Here is a 25,941-nt window from a genome sequence, read left to right on the forward strand (position 1 = left end):
CATTCCTTCACATGTCCTGTTCAAATATCATCTGCTTTGTGAATCCTTTCCTGGACCCTTCTTCACCTTTCTGTGCTGATTCCATACATTTCACATATTTTTATCACTTCGTGTATCACAGTGCTTGTAATAATTTGTTTTCATATCTGTCTCTGTGATAGATTTGAAGCCCTTGGAGGGAGAGAGTCTGTCATTCATCTCTAACTCCTGGAACAATGTTTGTCCTTTAATAGGCACTCAATAAGTACTCGATAGATAGGTAATTGAATGAATGAATGAGTTAGAGGCTTTCTGTCTGTTTCTCCTTGTATGATCATCCTATTCCCTGCAACATCTCCAAAGGCCTCAACATCATCAAAGCATATTATAGTGAGAGCCAAAGCCCTGATACGCGAACAGTGGTGAAGAAATTCTAAGTAATACAGTTCTATTTTAACTTGGGTCTCTCTGAGAAGGCCCCTTAAATGAGGAACTTTTATAAAAGGAATGCCAGGAACCTCTGCAGACTGGTAGAAGAAATATACTGAATGGACAAATCTGTCACCTGCTTTTAAGACACTGTAAATGGCACCAAGGAGCTGGCCTTGTTTATCCAGGAGATCTTGGGAGTGTACAGTCAAGGACAGTGTCCCTTTGTCCCTATAATGTGTGAAAAAAAGGGAAGAGACAGACATTACAGACTTCTGCACTTTTAGAAAAACCTGAATTCAAACCTAGGAATTAGGCAAAGGGACCAGCAAACCACTTCATGTTTTTGTAAAGAAAGTTTTATTGGAACACAGCTATGCCTATTCATTTTCATATTGTCTGTGGCTCCTTTTATGCTTCAATGAAAGAGTTGAGTAGTTGAAACAGACTGATCACAAAATCTAAAATATATACTATTTGGCCCTTTACAGAAAAAGTTTGCCAGCCTTAGAGAATCTAAAATATGATGCTTTCTTGATTTGAAATTTTTATAATTTCCCATTTATTGTCAACAAACTGTTACTAGTCTTCAAAAATGACATGCCCGGCCAATGTAGCTCTGTGGTTGAGCATCAACCCATGAACCAGGTTCCTGTTCGATACCTGGTCAGGGCACGTGCTCAGGTTGCGAGCTCCATCCTCAGTAGGGGGCGTGCAGGAGGCAGCCGAGTGGTGATTCTCATCATTGATGATTCTATCTCTCCCTTCCTCTCTGAAATCAATAAAAACATATTTTTCAAAATGACTTAGACCTGTCATGTAAGTACATAGTCTCATATACTGTGTAGATACAAAATTAGGATGAGATTTGCCAATTCATTGTACCAGTTTGGTTCAATTATTGACATTAGCTAGTGCTACAAAGCTAGCACTGCAGTAAATCTTAAAAGTTCTCATCACAAGAAAAAATGGGTACTAACTAGATTTATTGTGGTGATCATTTTACAATATATACTAATTTAAAATCATTATATTTACACCTGAAACTAATATAATGTTGCATGTCAATTATATCTCCAAAAATAAGGAAGAAAAAAAGCCTAACAACTACAAAATGGCTGTAATAGAACCAAACCTAAGAATATTTTGAATAAAGGGACTGCAATTGTTGATGACAACTTTGCAATGGATGAATGAGATGTAATTGCCTTTGTTTATCTCAAGTTTGGTCTTTATAATCAAACACAGTCCTTGTCAAGAAACGTGTGCTACCATCCTCAGAGATTGGATGCTGTGAAAAGAACCTTTTACTGTTCAGATATGCCTGGAATTGTTTCAAGTTAACCATTTCTAGTGGTAAAAGAACATGCTATTATCACCCAGAACTCTCTGAATGTCCCTTTCTGCCTTAGGTCCATTCGTGATGAACACCAATGAAGAGATTTCGCAGGCCATTCTTGATTTCAGAAATGCAAAAAATGGGTTTGAAAGAGCCAAAACCTGGAAGTCAAAGATTGGAAATTAGTGAAGAGCGAGCACAGGAGCAGGTCTCGATGCTTTCTGAAATTTTGCCATTTGTCGCATCCATTTAGTCAATGCATTCAGTTTCCAAAACTGACTTAGCCAGTGCATATGAAGAATTCCACAAACAGTGACAGCATTGTTTTTATAGCAACGTACATGAGATATTTCCTGGCACATACAAATAAACCTAACTGTTGCTTCTTTAAAAATCAGTATTCTTCATTTTCTGTATGTTTGTTTTTCATGTGTGTATGGATATTTTGTTATTTTTGTGAACGTCTGAGATTTTAAAGCATAATTGATTGCTTCTGTGTGTCACTAGCAGTTGATGCCTCATGAGCATCTGAAGTCCATTACTCAGCACTGCAATTTTCAATACAGAGTCATGCCTATGTGCAGAGGTTTCACATTACAGGTTATCTGCGTTAAAATAACAGCAGTCCTAAGCATTTGAGTCAGTTTTTAAAAACATCCTTGCTATTGGTAGGGATGTGACAGGATTACAGCCAAGACTTCCCTGCATATTCTGCCAAAATCTGTGTCAGATTTAAGACACATGCTCCTGCAAGCTTCCATGAGGGTTGTGAAAAGAGTTGGAATCCAGAATTGGGTTCCAGCTTTTCTGTAGCTGCAAACATTGGTGGCCACACCACCTCTTTATAAAGCAGCTAGAACCTGGGGCATAGGGTAGAGAGTTGTTTTTTTTTTTAAATTGCTGGGCATGAAATGGATTTAAAGTGCTTTCTCATTGCAAGGGAAAACATGTCCACCTCCTAATTATTCTTGGAGCATGAGAACATTTAAAAATTTTTTCATCTCTCTATCTGCATAAGATTGTGCAAAAACGTACCTTGACTAATCATTTCATTGGATTTTTATCACAATTGATTGTTTTTCCATGTGAAATCTTGGGGTTTCGAACTTTCCTTCTGGAGAATGCCTTTTGAAACAGTTTTCTCTAGCTACCTATTGTCAACTACTTGGTAATTAGTGGGTTTTAAAGTGTTCAAAATGTACAGACAGTGGGCAGTGGTGAATATTTTCATGATGTTTTATCTGCAATTGGTGCAAGACTCCAGTGATGAACATGGATCAATGAAGGTAGGTGAGCTTATGTTTTAATATGATGTAGATTTTTTATTGGCTTACATGGGAGACTTTTCCTTTTTGCATCCTCTATTTGTTAATGAGTGTTCTGTTTCTTAGGAGTCCTATGATTCTTGCTATGTGTGTTTAAAAATGCTGAGGGGTGTTTGGGGATATAAAAGAATATGAACAAATATTCTGGAATCTTTTCAAATGGGCAAATTTCCCCTCAATTTTACATGTGGATGGCATAGTGATTTGATTTTCTAATGAAGCACTGACTTATTTTTGTGACACATAACTTTGTGGCCATTTATATTCAGGTTGTTTATGAGCACCAAATATTAGTTAATTTAGTTAGTTCATTACTTCTGTCAATGGAAACCTATGTGTTTGCCACAGAAGTTTTCTATCTGGTTTTCCAAATTACTCATTGCCACCATCTAGAAAAATATTTTCTTGGAAGTTAATTTAGTTTTTTGCTCTTTGAAACGTGTAAAATTCAACAGTAATTGAATCTGTGATTCTATGAGCAAGCATTAGATAGAGCCCAATAGACTGAGGATAATGCAAAAATAAATAAACTGGGATGTTACTGACTGAGCAATAAGCTTTATGTATTTCATAGAACATATATTTTTTGCTTTTTATTTTGAAAATGATTCTGATATAATTGTTTTAACTGAAGCAGTGCTAAATCATTGTTGATTTAGGAATTTCTGGCTGAGAGCAATCAATCAAATGTGGCCTTGAGTTTTTGTAGCTGTTGTTAATACATGCATTTTTACCAGGGGTGAATGTTCCCCCAACAGGGAAAATTGGTCCTTGGGGCTGAAAGTCTTATTCTTGTTATGTATAAAGCACAGATAAACATGCAGTACATAAACAGATATGCAGTATATCTTTAAAGGGTGAACTCTGTGCTAGGGGTAGAGAGACACCTTGTCCAGAAGTTTACACTTTTCTAAATCTCCAGATTCCAAATTCACGTGGGATAGGTCACCGTTACTCAGCTCCCCTTCATTGCCACCAGCCTCCATGTTGGACTTCAATGCCATGTGGAAAGGAATCCAATTTTGAGCCTATTTAACAGGAGAGAGAAAAATCTGACTTGTTTGAAGCAAGTAAGACTTTTCAGACTGTTCAGCTTTTCTTACATGCACAAAACTTAGGTTTAGATGTGCCGAGTTAATGGAGTTGCACTTTTACCCCCCATCCCCACCCCAGTATTATTGCATGGAGTTTTAAAATGTTCCCATTGTACTTTGAAAACGTCAATGTATTTGATGGGACAGGAAGAGAATGATTTGTTGTAATTAAGTACTGTTCTTGAGGTTGTTCAACTCTTAAAGAGCACAGGTACCAATAATTCTTTAGGTGCCCTGGGCACAGTGAGGTTTTAAAAGTTTCAAATTTACTGCTACCATAGAAACTCATTTAATGGGGCAACAGAGGAAAGCAGTTGAATTTGCATGTGACAGAAAATATGTTCTTCCACATGGAAGATGCAGCATTATATGCTTAATAATATTAATGATTTTCTTCATATCTATATATATAAAAGGCTAATATGCAAAGTGTCCCCTCGGGGGTTAGACCAGAGACTGAGAGTTTGATTGCTCACTATGATGTGTGCTGACCACCAGGGGGTGGCATGGAACAAAGGCAGGCCCCAGCTGGCAGCTGGAAGGAAGGCACCAACCAGCAGCTGGAAAGCTCCGATTGGCCCTGATCACCTGCCAGGCCTAGGGACCCTACCCATGCATGAACTTTATGCACTGGGCCTCTAGTATTGTTTATAATACTAGTCCTTCCCCTTCCAACTTTTTCTTATGAGAAAATCTAAAAAGAAATAAATATGTTTCTTAGTGTTAATGTTCCTCTTGTTTAAATCAAAGTTTAGTATGAAAGCATATTCAGGATAGTAGTGGTTTGGACACTGGGATATGAGTTTTATTTTTTGCTTTTTGAGATGAATATGTTTTATTTATTATACAACATTTTCAGGGTCCTCCTCAGTAGTAGGTCCAGGAGAAGGTTTTTCTCTCCACCCTCCCCTCTTCTAACCAGCTCTTTTCCAGAATGGATGGCAATGCCAGTCTATTCCCAGATTACCCTTCCCTCATATTCCCCCATAGTCCTTACTTTCTGGTCTTAAACATTCTCCTGTTGTTTTTTTTCCAGCTTAGAATAAAGTTGCCTCTACTATAGTTACATGAATCTGTGTGTACTTTTTTTCTGTAGCAACCATGTAAACAGCTGCTAATACTTTGGACAATTGTGCTTAATGCCATTTGAATATATGGCATCCTAATTTCATTACCCATGCCACTTGTACTCAAGAGAGCTGTTTGGGGTAAGCAGTGCATGGAATTTGTGAACTGAGATAAATACGTTTGAAAATCTCAACTCCAATCTGTAAATACTATTTAGCTGCTAAGTTTCTCAATCTAAGCAAAACACATTTTCTTCTAGAAATAAGGTTAACCCAATGCCTTTTTTATTCAATAATATAACCAGATTAACCATCTAGATGTGAGATCTATTTCTGTGTCTATTTTCTTCAGCTTTTTTATACAGATATCATAGTCATATACAGTTGAGCAGGGTACTCTAGGAAGCTCCATCCACATAGACCTATATATGTATGTGACAGTCCTGAGTACAATAGTGTAGATACACTGGGCATTTGGTAAATAAAATTCTCACTGTCCTGTCATTCACATTCTGGCCAGCACTATTTCTGGTATATTTGATACACTACTAGGGGAAGCCATCTTGCATAAATCTTTTCAAAGCCACTAATGCAGACATATCAATAGAGTGATGAAGAAATAATTCCAGGTCATGGTAGGCTTTCCCAACTCTTTTCTGGCAAAATTTGTTTCCTTCTCCCCCATACTTCCTTTTAGCTCCCTCTTTCTTAACTTCACTAGTAGAAGAATATTGCTGGGTGCTGTAGTCATTCAAATTCTACATAAGACTGGAATATGTCCAAGATCCACAGGATGTGGGATAACTACAACTTTCATGAGAAAGCTACATGGCTGACAAGACTTCATAAACTTTGTATCACTTGCCTTCTCTGGAAATTTTCTCTAAAGTGAATTGAATAACAAGGACTGAGGTGCACTCTTCATATTTAACTCCAGGAAGCAGACTCATCCTGACTCCCCTCCCTATCCCACTTCCAAAGTCATTCACAGGAAAGTCCATTCACTTTGTTTTGTGTGTGTTTTTTCCAAAAACTTTTTACATTTTTTTAAATTTCTTTATTAATAAAGTTATTACATATGTGTCCATTCACTTTGTTCTTAGTCAAATGGCCCAACAAGCTTTTGTCCAATTTTCTATCAGGCACAGTCTTTGGCATAAAAGACATTTGAAATGTTTTCCATTAATTTCTTTGTTTATGACCTTATCATTGAATGTGTTGAATTACATGCTTCTATACACCGACATATTCTCTCCTAGGTAGTCACTTTTAACTAGTGGTTGAAGCTTTTATATCACTATAGCATATTATTGGTATTTAGGATACAGTAGAACCACCTGCATCTTTTTTTTTAAAATATATTTTATTGATTTTTTACAGAGAGGAAGGGAGAGAGATAGAGAGTTAGAAACATCGATGAGAGAGAAACATCGATCAGCTGCCTCCTGCACATCTCCTACTGGGGATATGCCCGCAACCCAGGTACACGCCCTTGACCGGAATCGAACCTGGGACCTTTCAGTCCGCGGGCCGACGCTCTATCCACTGAGCCAAACCGGTTTCGGTGAACCACCTGCATCTTATATCTTGAATATAGTACTACTTTGTATGACTTATTTTTAAAATTTTAAAACATAATTTGGACTTGTAGATAAATATTTACTCTAGACCCCTAAGGCTTCTAGGAAAAATAATATTAAATATTGAACAACTTCCATTATGGAACCCCTCTTGGGATAGGTTTATAAAGATAATTTATGGAATGGAAATATAGTATTTGGACACATGGATGCTTCTATGTAGAACTTGGCATAAGATCTGAAACTCCCAGGTACATTTAATATTTTCACAATTAATTAGAGGTACTAGGGAAATAGAGACACAAATAACAGTAAGATTGTTTCTGAGCACATTTCTAAGTTTAACTCTTTTCTACCACTTGAGATTAGCAGAGAGGGTGGGAATCTGCATAACTGGGATGTCATTAAGTTGAGGTGAGATGAGACATTTCTTTTTTGGTTGCATTTATGGTAGCAACTCCACTTTTCTGTTTTGCCACTAGTTTTAGTCTCTGCCAAGATACTAGGACTTTATAAAGCAAACACACTCAGAGGTCCCCACTGCACCATGAAAGCCTTGAGTGTTTGTGGTGTCCTAGTTCATCTCTCCCTTGTCTCTCATTAGAACCTTTCAGTATTTGGCAATTCATTTTTTGTTGAATATCTACTATGTCTCAGCATTGATCTCAGTGCTGAGAATGCAGGAGGAAATAAGACAATTCAAGTGTAATGGAACTTATATTCCAAGTGTGATGGTTGGAGGCAGACAATATACAAATTTATAACAACTCAGGGTACTAGTGCCTTGAAGAAAATTAAGCAGGGAGAGCAGAAACAGAGTAATGGGTGGGAACGACTTCTCTGATTCAGTTTCATGTGCGCAGACTCCTGAAGAAAGTAAGGAAGGCAGAGTCCACCACGGTGTAATGGCCATGGTAAGGGGAGGGAGGTGACTCAAGTGTTTGGATATTAGTCAGGGGCCAGAATGACTGGAATAAGGAGAGTGGAGGCCAGCACTGCAGTCACTGAAGTTGAAGAAGTAGCCAGGGCAGATCATGTAGGGTATGGCTGTATTCCTGTAAAGCTTTATAGCCACTGACATTTGAATGGTATATCATTTCCATGTATCAGGAAATATTCTTATTTCCATGTGTTACAACCATTTAAAAATGTCAAAAATAACCCTAGCTGTTTTGGCTCAGTGAATAGCGCTCCAGCCCATGGACTGAAGGGTCCCAGTTCAATTCCAGTCAAGGGCACATACCTCGGTTGCAGACTCAATCCCCAGCCCTGGTCGGGTGCATGCGGAAGGCAACCAATAGATGTGTTTCTTTCACATTGATGTTTCTGACTCTCCCCCTCCCTTCCACTCTCTCTAAAAATCAGTGGGAAAATCAGTGGGTTAATCCTTGGGTGAGGATTAACCAAAAAAAATGTTAAAAATGATTCTTGGCTAATAGGCCGCAGGCTGGATTTGGCCCACAGGTCATAGTTCATCAATCCTGATCTATATCATTACACTATTCATCCTCCTCATTTTTATTTGCTTGTGTCTAAGCTTATTGCTTTGTTATCCTCCATTAGAATGAAAGTTTTTGAGAGCAGGGACTTGTCCTAGTCTTCTTTACTATAGTGTCCCACTTACCTAATAGAAAGCCTGTAATAGAGTGGACACCAAGATACTTGTTGGCTGACTGATGGAGTAAGCTTCTCCGATTTTGACATACCCAATTTACGAACTACTACATTAAACAGTCTCCAACATCAACTCTTATTATGGTTTGTCTGATTTCATTATTTAAAATCCTAAAGCATTTTTAGAAGGTAGTATACTCACCCTGGGATATTTTTCTGTGGGGATTAGAGAATATTTGGGTGGAGGTATCAAAGAACCCTTCAGTGTCCTTCCAGCTGCAAGCTATTCTGTAAGGTGTTCACTTCTAGGAGCCAGTTATAGAAGGAAGTCACCTTAGCCAATTATTCCAGCTTGATGGTCACAGAACAAGAGATGGGCAAAGCAGAATCTGGCCACACAACAGATCTAATTAAAGCTTGAACAATTTGATCTCCGTCATCTTTGAGATCCTTAAGAAGTGCTGTCTGTTTTCATTTTACACCAGCTGGGTTTGTGAAGATGTGGTAAATTATGGAAAAGTACTCTGGTCAGAAATGTTATCAGTCAGGCTAGGCCAGAATATGCTGAAATGACAACTCCAAATCTTTAGGGTTCACAAACAATAGAGACTTATTTATTGCTCATACCACATGAACATCCTGATTCATCCAGGGTCAACTCTACGTCAGGATGAAATAGGCTAGCATCCACATCTTGAATGTCAATTATCACCATGATGGAAGAAAGGACAGCCCTGGAGAGTCTTGCCCTGACAGTTAAATGCTCTGGCCTGGAGTGACAGACATCACTTTTGTTCATAAGCCTTTGACTCACCACCCCATCAACCACAAGGGGCCCAGAAGTGCAATCCTTCCATGTGCTCAGATGGTAGAAAGCTGTAAATATTTGGTGAACAGTATTAATGACTAACACACACAAGTTGAGTTGCTTCTAAATGTTTCTCATCGTACCTTTGAGATGGGAAACAGCCATGGTTGGATACTGGGATCGAATCACTGAAGGAAGACACTCAGGATTATTTCTGCTGCTCAGGGGGCTCCTTCTCCCTGAAAAAGGAAAGCTGTACATTCAGTTCAGTAAACATTTGTGGAATGTCTTCTATGTGCCAGGCATATGAGTGGAAGTGATGTTTGTTTGTTTTTATATAAACTAAAGAGGTCTTAGTTATTTGCGTCTTACCAACAGCCAAAAAGTTCAATTTGACCTGTGGAAAGGCTCATTTTAATACCGAACATTTTAAGTAACACTGTAACTCTTTATAATGACTCTCCTTTGGTTATCCATTGTTACCTAAATAACTGTAACACTCACATGGAGAAAAGTACTGTTTTCCTGAAATCCAGGTTTGGCTAAAATAGTTTCTGGAGAGAGAAAAATTATATGTGTTGAATATTGCTATGGCAAATATTTTGTTGTTGCCTACTGTTTTATTTTGGAGAGAGTTAGGAAGAGTATAATTTTGGTTGAATGAATACCCTGAGTTCATCCTAAATAAGAGACTCCCCAAAAGGAACAGAGTGGGATGATAAAGTAAAAGCAGCCTTTGTAATGGTGTGCTTGGTTCATAACTATACTGTCACAGCAAGACTCAGGATCATTGAGTATTTTAGAGAATGCAGAGGATATTGGAGAGGAGAAGGAGAGCAGTAGGTGTTCACATGGAGCCACTGCATCTTTAGGAAGATGAAAGGGGGCATACCGTGCTTCCAGCAGCACAGCAAAGCTGCCTTGTAAAAAGGATGATGAAATTCTGCATACAAATTCTCTGCCCACCCAATGGATTATGTTAGAAGTTAGGCTGAAATAGGACTATAGCAGTTAATGATGGCCACAATAATGCTGTGTGACAAACCAGTCCAAATTTCAGTGGCTTCAAACATCAAAAATCTATTCTCACTTATATTTCGGTGGGTCGGTTGGGAGTCAAGACTCAAGCCATGGGTTGAGTGTGGGTCTGCCCCACATGTCTTTCTTCCTCCTTGGATCAGTGGTCTAGAAGGAGCCGATGCTTGTGGTAATGGTGGAAATCTAGGAGAGCTGTGCAATCATAAGTACTTTTGAGTCCTCTGCTTGTATCATGTATCCTATTGGTCAAAGCAGGTCACATGCCCCAATGTCACTGGGCTGAGAAATAGACTCCTTCCTTGGTGGGGGGAGCAGGAGAGGCAGTGAAATTGTTTGTAATAACCTAATTACCATAAAGGCTCTGGGTTGTTTCCTTAGACGTTGGGCCCTTGATCTTTGAGATCAATGATAAAGAGATTCTAACTCATGAATATATATACACATGGGGTTATTCAGAGCATTCTTTTAGAGCTTTGCCACCCAAAACCATCCCACACTCATGTGCCCCCACATTTCCTAAGCACAAATGCATCAAATGGGAGCAGAGACATTTGAGGAGAGCCCAGATTTAAAATGTATAGGGGGGCATAGACATCTCCCCAGATGCTAAACAATGTGGCTAGGGAGAAAACCACCAATAATAGTCATCAAATTGGAGGCTTTGAAGGTCTCAGACATCTTAAACCTTTAGAATCCCCTTAAAATACCCAGACAGCTATGCATTCACTTTCACAGAAGTGAGCATACGCACACACACACTTTCCCTGCATATGTAGTTCCTTTCCTTAGTCTAAGTTTCCTGGATTTCTCATATATATGCATGCCGGGGTCCAACCCCAGCAGGTCCAGGGGTTCCCAAAGGTGTGGACGGAGTCGGCGAAGAAGGAAGGACACAGAGACAGTATTCAGTTGATCAGCAGCCTAGCCAGGATCTCCAGCCAGGATCTCCAGCCAAGTTCTGGTCTGGATCTCCAGAGAGGTTCTGCTTTGGATCTCCAGCCAAGTTCTGTGTCTAGGTTCTCTAGCCAGGTTCTCCAGCCAGGTTCTGTGTCCAGGTTCTCCTGCCAAGTTCTGTTGCCAGGTTCTGTCCAGGTTCTGTTGCCATGTTCTCTCGCTAGGTTTTCCAGCCAGGTTCTGTCCAAGATCTTTTGCCATGTTCTCACGCTAGGTTCTGTCTCTAGGCTGTGTGGCCAGTTTCTGTCCAGGATCTTTTGTCATGTTCTCTCCAGCGAAGTTCTTCTGTCTCTAGAGAATGTTCTGTGTAGGTTCTGTGCCTAGGTTCTGAGTGTAGGTTCTGTGTTCTGAGTTCTGTCTCTTTCTGTCTTGTTACATCTGTATTTATACCAGCTGATTCAATCCTATCAATCTCTATTACAAAGGTTAGGGCGTTTCTTATCTCCATTCCAGGGAGTAAAGATTATGTAGCTTAAGCATGATTGTTCATAGTTAAAGTGATTAATTACTCGGCTGGCACTTAGTTTAGGGGTTTTATTCCCTCCCTAACTTCAGGGGAAAATCCCTACCTGCGGAAACAACCTTTCTCAGAGACCTTGGTTAAGACACATAGTGCCAAGAAGGTGAGCAAACATATTAAGAACAGTATGCCATATATGCCAGGTCCCTTGAAACAGCAAGCATGGACCGGCTTCCGGCATATGCATTTAAATATAGAACTGCATAAGTAAAAGAACTGCTGGTAGCATGAGCCTCCCCACTCCCCACCCCCCACCAAATGACCAGGTTTCTGGATTTCAGAGAAGGAGGACCAGGCCTTCTGCTGGTTCCAGCTGAGCATCTGAAACAGGTGTAGCCAGAGCAGTGATTATTAGTAAGTTCCCACAGTTGGTATGCCCCCTTCTGTTAGGTACTATCTATTGTGAATAAGGCCAGACCCTAATAAAACACAAAGGTTTAAGAAGTGGGTCATTTTTTTCTTCATCCATCTATAAAGATATATGTAAAGCCTAAGCAGATACTTTGAAATTGGCCTTTTATCTGAAAACTAGAGGCCTAGTGCACAAAATTTGTGCACAGGTAGGGTCCCTAGGCCTGACTGGCGATCAGAGCTGATCGGTGCCTTCTGGCTTCCAGCCAGGGCCTCCCTTCCCTGCCTGCCAACTGCTGGCCAGGGTCTTCCTTTGTTCTGCGCTGCCCTCTGGTGGTCAGCGCACGTCATAGCAAGCGATAGAACTCCTGTGGGGACACTTTGCATATTAGCTTTTTATATAGAGAGAGATATCCCCAGGGAATTTTTTTTAAAGGAAAAGGAAAAGTGTGCCTTTGATTTACCCTGAAAAGTTTTCCTCTTTTTAATTTTTATTTACTCTAATTGGAGTTGCCCCATTTTGTTCTTTTCAAACCCACCTCTCTGGTTACTAAGGAAAATCAAGGGCCATCAGAGACCTATAAACCCCAGCAAAGGACCATATGCCCTGCTCCCGAGAAAGGGAAGAAATGAAATGAACGTCATTGAGTGCCTACTCTATGCCTGATCATTTCCCACATATGACCTAGTATAATCTCTACATCAATTCTATGAAGTATTATTAGCATTACTATCTGTAAATGGGGAAACCAAGGCTTAAGGAAGTTCAAAAATTGACCCCTCGGTCAAATAGCTAAAAAGGAGCAGTGCCTGAATTCAAAGCCAGCTTAGTTTATTTTTTTTAAGTTGCTATATAGTAAAATCAACATTATTCCATTTTGATGTGCAGTTTTATGAAATTTAACACATGTATAGATTTGTGTAATCACCACAACAATCAAGATACAGGAAAATTTTCATTTATGCTACCCTTTTATAGTCACACCCTCCCCCAATCTCTGGCAACCTCTGATCTCATCTCCATTACTATCATTTTTGTTTTTTGTTTTTTTTTTTTGAGATTGCCATAAATGGAATAGTATAGTATGTAACCTTTTGAGATCGGCTTCTTTCACTCCCAATGCCTTTGAGAGCTATCCAAGTTGCTATGTGTACCACAGTCCTTTTTTTTATTTTTATTGCTGCGTGGTATTATGTGGGATGGATGTAGCACAGTTTGCTTAACCATTCACCCATTGGATGACATATGGGTTATTTCCAGTTTTATTTTGGTTATTGCAAAAAAAGCCAAACTATAAACATTCATGTAAAGGTTTTTCTGTGAACATAAGTCTTCATTTATCAAGGGTAAATTCCTAGGAGTGGGACTTATGATTCACATGGTGAGTGTATGTTGAACTTTACAAGAAACTGCCAACACATTTTCCAGAGCGCTATAGCATTCAAAGCCAGTTTTGAACACTCTGAATCCATGTTCTCACCTCTTCAATCAGCTGTCTGTCCAGAGGACAGAGGGGTTTATTGTATCGGGCAAAACTTCCTTTTGGAAGATGTTATTTCCACTTGAGACTTGAAAGAGGCAAAGTCACAAAACTTCAACTTGAACTCACAAGTTTAACATGGCCTGAACAGATTTTTTGACAGGTGGAAGAGTGAGAAATGGGAATAGAGGGGCAGCGGTGGGGGATATCTCTGAAGAACAGCCGGGAACCTGGTGGTGCAACTTGGACCCCAAACCAGGGGAAATTTTGCAGTTTTGGCTAAGCCCTAAACACCAAGTTAAGGGTGTAAGGCAAAATGCTCTTCCAGTGAAATTGAAGTTGCTAAGAGTTGGAGGGAACAGGAACTATTTGTACTGCAACCTGATCTGCTTCCCTAAACCCCCTACAAAGAACTGTGCCCCCAGGCCGTACTTGTAAATCCCTAAGCAAATCTAGGGAAAGTTGTTTGAAATGTGTTCCCTCCATTGCTCACACTGAAGCTTCTGGGTTTTCAAAATATACAAATTCTATTCACCTCACCCCCTTATGAGCAAACTTCCTGAAAACATGTTGCCAACATAGTTTGACACCATAACATCAACAGTTTGTAAAGGCTTGAGAGCATAGTCTCAGAGCCACACTTCTCAAGAGGTCAGTGAGGAGCTTTGCTTAGCTGGTCACCTTTTCCATCTAGAACAGGAGGTTTCTTCATATGTGAAGTAAAAATATAAAACAATTTGAAGAAAAGTTTAAAATAAGTATAATTAAGACTCTTAAAGAGATAAAGAAATATTCATAATATTACAAGTTAGGAAAAACATACAGAAATGAAACAAAAAGCAGATTGGAAAGAGAATGAAATAGAAATATTAGAAATTAGAAATATGATGGTTGAAATTAAAAGCTTAACAAAATAAATTGTAGATCACACAATTGAAAAATTGGTGATTGAAGAGATGAATTTAATTTATCCATAACACACAAAAATGAGATGGAGAAAAAATGGATAAATTTGAAAAAGATATTTAAGAGATATGTAAGATCATTGAAAGGCTCCAATGTATTTCTAATAAGTATTTCAAAAAAGAGAATAAAGACAATGTAATACAATGGAATAATGAAAAATATAATGATTGAGAACAGAACTGAAATTTTTAAAAAGTGGGTGGCCTCAGATTTAAACTGTTATGAAGGTCTCTGTCTCAACTTCTCAACTTTGCTGTTGTGGAATGAAGGCAGCTATAGGTACTATGTAAATAAATGGACATGGCTGTATTTCAATAAAATTTTATTTGTAAAAACAGGAGGGCAACAAGCTGAATTAGGCCAGGGGGGGTATATTTTGATAATTTCTAATCTAGAGAATTAACTATTGTATATGTTTTCATGTATATTCCTCCAGATAGTATATATGTTTTAAATTATATATGATTAATTATCAATGGTTAATCATTTATATATTTGATGCACATTATACACACAAATAACTTTTAAAAATATATAACTGAATCATACATGACCATACTTGCTCTTCTGAGCACCCACTTTCAGACAACTCAGTATCCATCATCATATCTAAAAAAAATCTACTCCCCAAACACTGTTGAATGCAGATTCATTCTTCCCAATACATGCCTACATCTCTGGTTTTGATGCTCACATAGTATTTAATTGTATACATGTATCATTATTTATATAACCATGACCCTAGTTTTGAACAAATAGGCTGCATACTGAAAATCTTTTGTTGGCCAAGTCATGTTTTTAATTTAAAAATATTTTTTATTGATTTTAGAGAGAGGAAGGGAGAGGGATAGAGACATAGAAACATCAATGAGAGAGAACATCATTGATCAGCTGCCTCCTGCATGGCCCCTACTGGGGATCAAGCCCACAACCCAGGCATGTGCCCTGACCCGGAATAGAATTGTGACCTCCTGGTTCATGGGCTGACACTCAACCACATTTTTACTTACAAATCCAGGCATCATATCAGTCAATACAGTTCGTGCAACTGTGTGGAAAGGCAATTTTCAGCATAAACTGAAGAAGTGTATTTTATGAGAAAAAACACACCCATGTCTTTGAAATAGCAAATAGATTTAAAAAGAAAAAAGGCTCAGAGGATTAGAAGTCAGAAATTTCAGTTGTTAGAATCTTAAAAATCTTTTTTCCTAGTGTGACTTTAGGCAGTTCCCCAGGACTTTATGGGTCAGTTTCCCAAACAAATAATAGAATGAAAACAATTGTCATTAGCTCCTGTCGCAAAATATTTAAAAAATTAAAAAATTAAAAAAATATATATTAATTAATTTGGTGGCTACTGTACCAAATGACCACAAACTTGGTGGTTTAAAACAACATAAATGTATTTTCTTTCAGTTCTGGAATTCAGAATTCTGAAACCAAGGTGTAGGCAGGGGCTCTGCTGCCTCCAAAGGCTCTTAGAGAGAATCTTTCCTTGCCTCTTCCAGCTTCTGCTGGCTACAGGCCATCCCTAGCTTGTGGCTGCATTATTTTAATATTTGCCACTGTCTCCAAAAAATCTTCACCTTTGTGTTTGTGGCTTCCCCTCTTCCGTCTCTTATTAGGATACTTGTCTTTGTACTTAGGGTCCATGTGGATAATCCAGGAGGATCTCATCTCAAGATCTTTAACTTCATGACATCTGCAAAATTCCTTGTCCCAAATAAAGTCATTTACAGGTTCTGGGGGTTAAGATGTAGGCATATTTTGAAGCTCACCATTGTTTTTAAATGTTCTGAGTACCAGGGGGAAATACGTAATCCCTTTGATTCAATCGTAAGTGAGCAGAATGTGAATAAAAAAATACTACTTTGTTTTCCCTAGGTACTGTTGTACATTTGAATCATCTCTCTAATTCCTTTTCAGCTCTATTTACATTTTTAAGTGTTAGCAATGAAGGTTATCAGACAAACTAAAACTTTAGTAACTTGGTTTCATACCACTATTTTGTTTGTTTTTCCAAGCGGTCCCTGTTAGAACAATCTGAACAGCAGATTAGGGCAGCTTCTGGCTTGGAGGAACTGCTGCAAATCACACACTTCGAGGACTGGAAGCTGTGGAGATGCCGACTGAAGCTGAAAAGTTTTACCACCCCAGACTCTCGCTCAGCATCCCATCGGTCCACCAGGTTTGCGGCAACTTTCTATGACATTGAAACATTAAAAGGTAGGTGTGTGTGTATATGTATGTGTGTGTGTGTGTGTGTGTGTGTGTGTGTAGGCCAATTCTTGCTCTTTCTCAGGTAGTAACGCACCAACTCTGCCACAAGTTTGAGCAAGGCAGCATGTGTTAGGGAGAGGAACAGGGGCTCTGATTTCATAGCTTTGGTGTTAACAGAGAATCCTACTTTCCTATATCTACTCTTGTTTTCCTATATTAACTCTGCAGAGAAATATATTGAGTATGATTCTGAGATTTAAAAAATCAACACAAAAGAACACTTCAAAACACAGGAGTATATTTAACTCAAAGATGTGAGGGCAAAACACCCCAGAAAGATGGTTTTTAATTTTTAAAAAATCATTGTGTTTACTTAAAAAATAAAACAACCTTGGCATTCATTAATAAAAAACATTCTACTGCTATACATACATGGATAAAAACTAATAGTTTAGATATAGATTTTTTATTTCTTTGACATTCTATGGTTTTTTAAAGTAAAAAATGAAAAGTAAAAGTTGGAAGCTAAGTTGTAATAACGTATGCTGGTATTAGTAGCAGGATAATTGATTCTCTCTAGATGAAATAATCTAAACTCCAAACTATAAAATAACATAGTTAGAAATAAAGAAAATAGTAAGGTATGGTGGTCCTTTATAAGAAAACCATTGTCTTATATGTACTGTGCCATAATGAATAAAATGCATGCAAATAAAATTTTGTGGCTTTCAATTAGGCATTTAACTTTTTTATGACATGTCAACATAATTCAAGAAGCCACTGTGGCAGTATTGACCTAGCATTTTTTAATTTTTTTAAAATATATTTTATTGATTTTTTACAGAGAGAAAGGGAGAGAGATAGAGAGTTAGAAACATCGATGAGAGAGGAACATCGATCAGCTGCCTCCTGCACATCTCCTACTGGGCATGTGCCCGCAACCCAGGTACATGCCCTTGACCGGAATCGAACCTGGGAGCTTTCAGTCCGCAGGCCGACGCTCTATCCAATGAGCCAAACCAGTTTCGGCAACATTTTTTAATTTTTATTTTCATCTTTATTGTTGAGATATTCCAGATGTCCACCTCTTTTTCCCCCATTGCCCACCTCTACCCAGTTCCTGCCCCAACCCAGGACCTAGCATTTTAGAATTGATTAAGATATGATTGCTTGCTAATGGTTATATTTATCAAATAATTCAATTTGACCACTAAGCCAAAAATCATTCTTTTCTTTCTTTCTAGAGTTATCTTTACTTTTCCCCACTGGTAAAAAGATGATGAGGTCGCACAGGCCGCTGTTGTTGGATGTGGGGAGGCTTTGTGTAGGCAGGGATGAATCCCTCAGCTGCATCGTGGGCCTCAGTGTGAAGAGGATTCTTTGTGCTTTTGTATGACTGTGTGTCTAAATGAGTGGAGATCATTGGAACCATGGCCTAGAACCCACTTTGGCCAGAGGTTTGAAGCTCTAGTCCAGGGGTGGGCAAACGTTTTGACTCTAGGGCCCCAATGGGTTCTTAAACTGGACCGGAGGGCCGGAACAAAAGCATGGATGGAGTGTCTGTGTGAACTAATATAAATTCAAAGTAAACATCATTACATAAAAGGGTACGGTCTTTTATTTATTTATTTATTTATTTTTTAGTTTTATTCATTTCAAACGGGCCGGATCCGGCCTGCGGGCCGTAGTTTGCCCACGGCTGCAGTCACTTCTTTGTGGTAAATTAGCCTGGACTTTATGAAAGCAAAGAGGTCAGACCTCACCTGAGATCCAAGGCCTTAACCAGATTACCTGTGTAAAGACCTGAGAGGGGCTGGAGATACTCTGTGAAGACGGAGTTAGACAAGCATTACCATAAAACCAAAATTCGGTGATTTTAAAAAGTCGGTGACATTGACAATTCCTAAGGAGGAAACCATAAAAAGTGTAAAAATATTTTTAACAACTCTAAAATATTTCATTATATGGGGGGGGCATCTGAAATTTTGACTAAGTTAGAAGCAGTAAATAATCAAAATAATCAAATGGGTGTAGTACATCACTTATAATTTGTTATCAACACTCCCTCATGGATTTCAGGGTAATCTTGGAGGCAGAACAGACATACTGGCGGTATGAAGAATAGTAGAGTTATGCAGCCTTTACTCAGTGACATAGGTCATAGTTCCACACAATTTTGATTAAAATCTTACTGCTCCAACTCTCAAAACTTAGTTTTATAAAAAAGCAAATGGAAAACAGTATTTAAGTAGAATTTTAAACAGTAATATCTTCATAATTTAATCACTTGTTTTTTTCTAGGATTCATGATTAATGGTAGTGAGATACCCATATTAACACCTAATTGCATAATTTATCTCTCATATTTATAGACTTCAGGCTCTTTATATAAATATTCAAAATCATAAATTTTAAAAGGTTTCTTAGGATAAAAGATTTTATTATTTAAAAAAGAGTTTAGGCAAACTGTCTAGTGTATGTAATGTTTCTCAGCTGGCCAAACATCTTGTATTTTGTGACTTTCAGTGATTGAAGAAGCAACATATGAGCAAAATTGCGATTAAGAGGGGGAAAATATGGAAACATGTTTTAAGGGAATAATTTATAGACTACAGTCAGATCTCCAACAATATTATGTTTGTGTTCTTTAAGCAGATGTTCCTCTGTCTCTTCTAGTGGAAACATGTTCACATATATGGGAATTTAGACTATTCTGGGGAGAGACCAATACAAATTTTTGAAGATGGGGTAAAAATGGAGAAGAATTTATCTATTGCTGCATAACACTTAACCAAAAACTTAGCTGCTTAAAACCACATTTTTTTTTAAATTTCAGTTTCTGTGAGTCATAAATGCACACATGGCCTAGATGAGTGTCCCTCCTGGGCCTCTCCAAAGGATGCAGTCAAGGTGTCAGTGTGGGCCACAGGTAGCATCTCGAGGTTCAGCTGGGGCAGGGTGTGTTTTCAAGTTCACTTAGTGGTTGTTGGCAGGACTTAGTTAAGCAACCAACAAAAAATGTATTCCTCAATGGTGCTAAAACCTGTGCATTCCTGGCTTCAAGTAGAAGAAATGCTATTCAGCTGTGTCATATAATTGATTAATAAATAACACGTTATTTCTTTACACACTCCCATTTACTTCTTAATTGACCAGCTTCTCCAGATGTACCAATGTGGTTATATACAGGATATGGTGTTCTTCACCGAAGAAAAATAAAATTATATTCTAGAAAGGTATTGTGTAAGTGTGAAGGAACAGATTTTGACTCTAATTTTTCTGTAAACAATGTTTGGTTAAAGGACCAACAAAAAATAACTGGTAAAATAAGCACTACGACTGTGCCCGTCATAACCCTGGCTCACATTGGCATGTCAGGACCGTTTCTTCTGCTGGCCCCAATGAGCTTCCCCTCTGCAGTTATAGATGAGGAGTGGCAAAGAACCCAGTGCAGCCCTAGAGAGACGTGTGTGGAGGTCGCCAGTGAGCTGGGGAGGAGCACCAACAGGTTCTTCAAACCTCCCTGTGTGAACGTTTTCCGGTGTGGCGGCTGCTGCAATGAAGAGAGCGTCATCTGCATGAACACCAGCACCTCGTATGTTTCCAAACAGGTATGAGGACACCAGCTAGCATGTCCTCTGCCAAGTCCCAATGATGATAGTGTTGACAGCTGCAACTGAGCTTTTTGCCAAACACTGTGCTAAATGCTTTGTGTGTGTTGTCTCATTTAATCCATGAAACAAGCTAAAGGGGTATCTTTTTATCCTTCTTTCTAGATGAGAAAACTTAGGCTCAGAGAAGTAACTTATGGCAGAGGTGGGCTTCAAATCTAGGTCTGTGAGACTCCAGAGCCTGAATTTTTATCAGTCATTGCCTCTCTGATGCTATAATCATATGGAAGTTACTAGAATAGACATTGAAAGGAATGAAGACAGCTGCACTGCCTTGATGACTAGTTAGGTTCTGTGTTGTTCAAATGGAGTGAATGAGAAGAGTTTAAGGGCAGTGGTTCTCAACCTTGGGTGCACATTAGAATCACCTGGGAATCTTTTTAAAATCCTGATTTCTGGGCCTCATACTCCGGAAATTCTGTTTCTTTGTTACTCATGTTGTGGCCCCCACCCCATAACAAAGAAACAGAATTTCCGGAGGATGAGGCCCAGAAATCAGGATTTTCAAAAGATTCCCAGGTGATTCGAATGTGCAGCCAAGGTTGAGAACCACTGGGTTAGGGGGAAAGAGGAAGGGCTGGTGCAGTACCCAGAGCTAGCAAAAGGGGACCTTTTTATATTTTTTTTAATTTATTTTTTTTCTTTTTTAAAATTTCTTTATTGATTAAGGTATTACATATGTGTCCTTATCCCCCATTACCCACCCCCCCCACACACACACATTCATTGAAGAGTAGTTATGGGACCAGAGAGAAAATGAGGAAGAGGGCTGCAGGACTGGCTGGAGGAATGGAGGCCATGGTCAACCCTTAGCCTGGCAAAGAGTGGGGAGTAGGGGGTATGGGTAGGCAAAAAGACCTATAGATGTCATCCATAGATGTCAGTGTCCTGGGACACAGAGCCCAGTGGGGAAGGAAAGAGAGAGAGGATACCATCTCTGGAGAGGCAAATGGAAAATATCTAGCACAAAAGACATTTGAAAACAATTCTGCAGTCTCCATGAAAGAAATAATTCTTCCCTTTCCATCTCATAAAATCCTTTTTGCTCAGCAGATAAGTTTTTCTTTTTATTGCTACCATATTGTTGCAAAATATAATTGTTGCATAGGAAAGAAGTAATAACAAATTGAGGAAAGCATATTAAAAAGCTGTAAGTCAAACTACATTCCTTTTGGCACTATTTTGCAAATTCCTTGTGCATATTCATATATTCATTTAATTATCACATTTGCCTATATAGTCTTTATTCTGTATGCATATGTATATAGTAGCACAATAAAATTACATATGTGCCAAATAGATCCATGTTAGGTAATTATCTTAATTAGATCTAAAGAATGGAATGTTGATTTGTTTGGCAATAGGTTCTTATCCTTAATTTTGTTCCTCCTACCCCCTAAAATACCCCTTAAACTGTAGAGTTTAACTTTCCAAATCCTTTTAGAGAATCTCATAACTTGTAAATTCCGACCTCTACTATTTGACAATCAGGTCAAAAAATAATAAGCCTGGCTAAGCACCAACTGTCAGAAAAAACAAAGCTTGCATTAATGTAAAAGGCTTTAGTTCATGACCACGTTATTCCCTAGAGCATAGCTGAAAAATTTCGCAAGAAGATGAAATTTATGCAAAGTAAACACTCTAAAAACACTCTCTTACTTAGACTCATGGAATTCCATTACATATTGAAAGGTCAGAATAAACACAACGTTAATGGATTGTTTTCACTTAATGAATAGTTGAGTACTTTATTTTGACTGCTGTACTCAACAAATGATTGGTTTTACAGACTGTACTTAACTGTAAGTGTACAGCAGTTTTTATTTCCAAATATGCATATCTGAACATTTTAATTGTGTTTTTTTAACTACCTCTCATCCCAAAGTTATGGACTATTTCATGAAATACCTTTCAGAAACAAAGTGAACAAATGAATTCTCTATGTAGAAAAGACTACATCAACTGGTGATTGAATGTACAGAGTGTTAAAATCAAGTTCAAATTCATTAGTATATCATAGAACCACTCTAGAAACAAAGTAATTGACATTTCTCTAAATTCTACTTCCCAAGATACCACCTTGCTTCTTCTGGTCACAGCAATTTCATTCCAAAAAGTAATAAAGAATATTCTTAACAGTATCACCTCTGCCTCTAGAATAGACTGGGTTCAAATGTCCACTCTTCTAATCAATAGTTATATGGCCTTAGGCAAGTTGTATAACTTCTCTGTACATCTATTTCTTCACCTGTAGAGGGTTGGGGAGGGTAACAAAAACCCACCCTATAACATTGTAATAAGGAATAAATGAATATAAAAGTGCTTACAACAGGGCTGGTATATGGAAACATAGAACGAATGACATTCATGTTACCGATAATTCAGTGGTTGAACATGATGATCATGTATCAGTCGGTTATTGCTGTGTGATGCTGCATAATAAACATCCTAAAACTCAGGGGCTTTAAACAAGAAAGACTTATTCTTACTCATGTACCTGAGATCTAGTTAGTTTAGAGTAGGCTCCATAGGGCTTGACTCCAAGCTACAGGTTGAATCCAGGTCTGTTCCCTATGTCTTTCATCCCTAGGACCAGCAAGCCTGTCAGATCATTCTCTTCTCATGGCTACAAGCCCTACAAAGTATGCACAGTTCAAGTTTGTAGTTGTGTCATGTCTGCTACCATCCTGTTGACTAAAACAAGTCACATGACCAAGTCCAAAGTCAAAGAACAGGAAACTATATTCTTTCAATGGAGACAGTATGAGAAGTGATAAGTAAATTGTTTTTGAACAATAATCTCTTCACCATGGTCTCAAAGAAATTTCATAGGAAAAAGAAAAAAGAAACTTCATAGGTATAATTTCATTTAATCTTTACTATTTACACTCAAATTTAAAGCAGGGGCATGGAGTAACAGTACCATTTTACAAGGGCACCAGTGGCATAGAAAAATTAGGAGATTTAATCAAGCTTAAATACATGGTAAAATTGGATAAGGCCCCAGTCAGCTGACTCCCAGCCCAGCAGTCTTCCCACTATGTTAGCCTTTATCCTTACTAGTTCTGTTCTTGATGAAAAAACTTTGCTAAAGTCACTACCATAAAGGACAAAGGCAAAAATGCAAACTGTAGAAATTATTCTTTTAAATATATGTGTATTATGGTTATTTTCTCTACTCTAGCTCTTTGAAATATCAGTGCCTTTGACATCAGTACCCGAATTAGTGCCTGTTAAAGTTGCCAACCATACAGGTTGTAAGTGCTTGTCAACAGCTCCCAGCCATCCATACCCCATTATCAGAAGATCCATTGAGGTCACAGAAGAAAATGGGTAAGCATTTCTTGTATTTGATTAGTACTTTTTCTTGCCTTTGCCTAAGCTGTGTGTGTAGAATACTTCATTAATTATAGTGTCATCACTTTCTTTCCAAGTTCTTCATTTTTTAGCTTCTAACTCAGATCTACTGGTAATAACTGTTTGGCAAATACGTTTTTGTTTTTTTTTAATCAGGTGTTAGATGTATATTGCAGTAGGACCGAACAACTCAGTGCTTATGAATTTAGCATGTCTGCTTATGGACACCTTTGTTCTTAATATGCATAGTCTAATGCAGTTGTAAAACTTCCTTCCAGCCTCAACTTTGGCACATGTTCCCTCATTCCAAAAAACCCACAAACATTAAATAAAACTCATTCTAGGCTGTTTATACATTTCAGTCCCAAAATTAGGAGTGGGAAAAAGGTTCCTGAAGTCATTGGCGAGTGCCAAAATTATCTGCATCTGAGTTTGGAGATTTTCTAATCTTTCCTCTTGAGATTACCAAATGAAAAATTCTTATTTTAAATGAAAATTACTTAAAATTCAATTGACTTTGAAATTTTTCTAAGAGGATTTATGACACAAATTATAACATGCTAAAGTGTTCAGGAATCAAAGAGAAGAATCATTGATTTGGAAAAAAATTGAGAAACAAATGAAGGTCAAATTATAAACACTGAGTAAAAATATAAACTAGTTGGATACTTAGATCTTGCAAAAGTAAATCAGTAAACACATGTGTGAGTGGCAAGTGAAGGAGTGAGCTGGTGGTTATATGTTACTTAACAGTGAGCTAAGAAGACATCACTACCTCCCTTAAGCAGAAAAAAAAAAGCTCATCTATAAGGAACATTTATCCTCAAGATGTTCCTGCAGTTCTGACCAATGTTCTTTATTTTAAAGAAGATAGTGCTGAGGAGCTATGTTAAAACAATATTTGCTTTTGGTAAATAGGCTCTGTTGACAGGTAATTTGCATCATTTTAACACAGATCTTCTTAAAGATTATAACTTCCCAAAATTATAGTTTCATTTCCAAAGGTTTCTAAGTAGAATATTTGTAATTACAGAATTACTAATAATATGCAGTTCATAAATATGAATTAAGCTATTTAAAATCTTAACTATTCTCTCTCAGAAATGTATGCAATGTTTTTTAAAGATGTTTCAAAGGTATGATTGCCCTTGAAAGCTTTTAAATCCGGTTTATTTCTTTTTCCTAGTTGTTCCCATCCCAAGAAACTCTGTCCTATTGACATGCTATGGGATAGCAGCAAATGTAAATGTGTTTTACAGGAGGAGAATCCACTTGCTGGAATGGAAGGTAATGAGAGCAGAATGAAATAATAATAGTAATAATAAAAATAACAACAACAGCAACTAACATTTATTGAGTGCTTAATATGACCAGGCAATGTTGTAAGCCTTTTATACGTATTAACTCATTATATCCTCACAATAATCCTATAATATACTATTATTATCCTCTTTTTTACAATCACAAAGTGTACATACTACAATGTCTAGTGGTTTTCTCAAGGTCACACAAGCTAAAAGTGATAGAAGCAGTCAGAATCCACAGCTCTCTGTGCTTTAATTATATAGAAAACCCACTAATGCATTATCTGCTTTTTAATATTAAAGAAAAGTCCAAAGCAATTAGAGCATCCCAATACATTTAATTTGAAAGGGGATGGTAACCTCTAATGAAAGCCATTTCAGAACTAAACAGTTAATCACATTTTACTAATTTATTTATATAAAAGTCTCACCAGAAGATAAAGTAATTTTGGATTTCTTGGTTTCTTTTAACTGTGTCACATGAAAACATGACAGTAATTTGAAAAAAAGGGGGGATAAGAGGAAACTTTTTCTGAAACGAAATCAAATTAAAAGCAAAACACAGCTATTAGACTAGGGGGAATTGGAAACCAAGTGAGATAAGCAACCATCACTGCTCATAACTCATAATGCTATGATTTTTGGTGATGAGCATTTGGCTAAAAATGAATGCATTTTTGGTCATTTACCAGAGAACTTGATATGATTCCACTGGGAAAAAAAAAATTGTAAGGAATCGTGCAATTTTGAACTTTGCTTGTTTTAAACCACGATTTGCAAGCAACCAGTAAGGATTCAACTCTAAGGAATCAGTCCTTCGAAACCATAAGTAATAACTTACTTC

General features: G+C 37.8%; 2 protein-coding genes and 1 long non-coding RNA gene across 5 annotated transcripts in view; 2 read left to right on the plus strand and 1 right to left on the minus strand.

Annotated features, from left to right (window-relative positions):
- PIR (pirin) overlaps positions 1-2,635 on the plus strand; it is a 75,774-nt gene extending 73,139 nt beyond the window's left edge. For both annotated transcript variants that reach the window (XM_059679673.1, XM_059679674.1), the window contains exon 10: positions 1,821-2,635. In XM_059679673.1, coding sequence (XP_059535656.1) covers positions 1,821-1,933 — 113 coding nt within the window. In that variant the 3' untranslated portion in view covers positions 1,934-2,635. The remainder of the gene's footprint in view (positions 1-1,820) is intronic.
- A 129-nt stretch (positions 2,636-2,764) lies between these two features.
- Positions 2,765-25,941, plus strand: part of VEGFD (vascular endothelial growth factor D) — a 30,435-nt gene continuing 7,258 nt past the window's right edge. For both annotated transcript variants that reach the window (XM_059679669.1, XM_059679670.1), the window contains exons 1-5: positions 2,765-3,033; positions 16,570-16,771; positions 20,186-20,376; positions 23,621-23,769; positions 24,980-25,080. In XM_059679669.1, the coding sequence (XP_059535652.1) occupies positions 2,944-3,033; positions 16,570-16,771; positions 20,186-20,376; positions 23,621-23,769; positions 24,980-25,080 (733 nt within the window). In that variant the 5' untranslated portion in view covers positions 2,765-2,943. The remainder of the gene's footprint in view (positions 3,034-16,569; positions 16,772-20,185; positions 20,377-23,620; positions 23,770-24,979; positions 25,081-25,941) is intronic.
- LOC132224470 (uncharacterized) overlaps positions 3,747-25,941 on the minus strand; it is a 34,107-nt gene continuing 11,912 nt past the window's right edge. The window contains exons 2-3 of the long non-coding RNA XR_009450686.1: positions 9,379-9,474; positions 3,747-4,100 (exon numbers count right to left, since the gene is read on the minus strand). This is a non-coding gene — a long non-coding RNA (uncharacterized LOC132224470). The remainder of the gene's footprint in view (positions 4,101-9,378; positions 9,475-25,941) is intronic.

The sequence above is a fragment of the Myotis daubentonii genome, chromosome X (assembly GCF_963259705.1).
Source record: "Myotis daubentonii chromosome X, mMyoDau2.1, whole genome shotgun sequence".
In the NCBI taxonomy this organism is placed as follows: Eukaryota; Metazoa; Chordata; class Mammalia; order Chiroptera; family Vespertilionidae; genus Myotis; species Myotis daubentonii.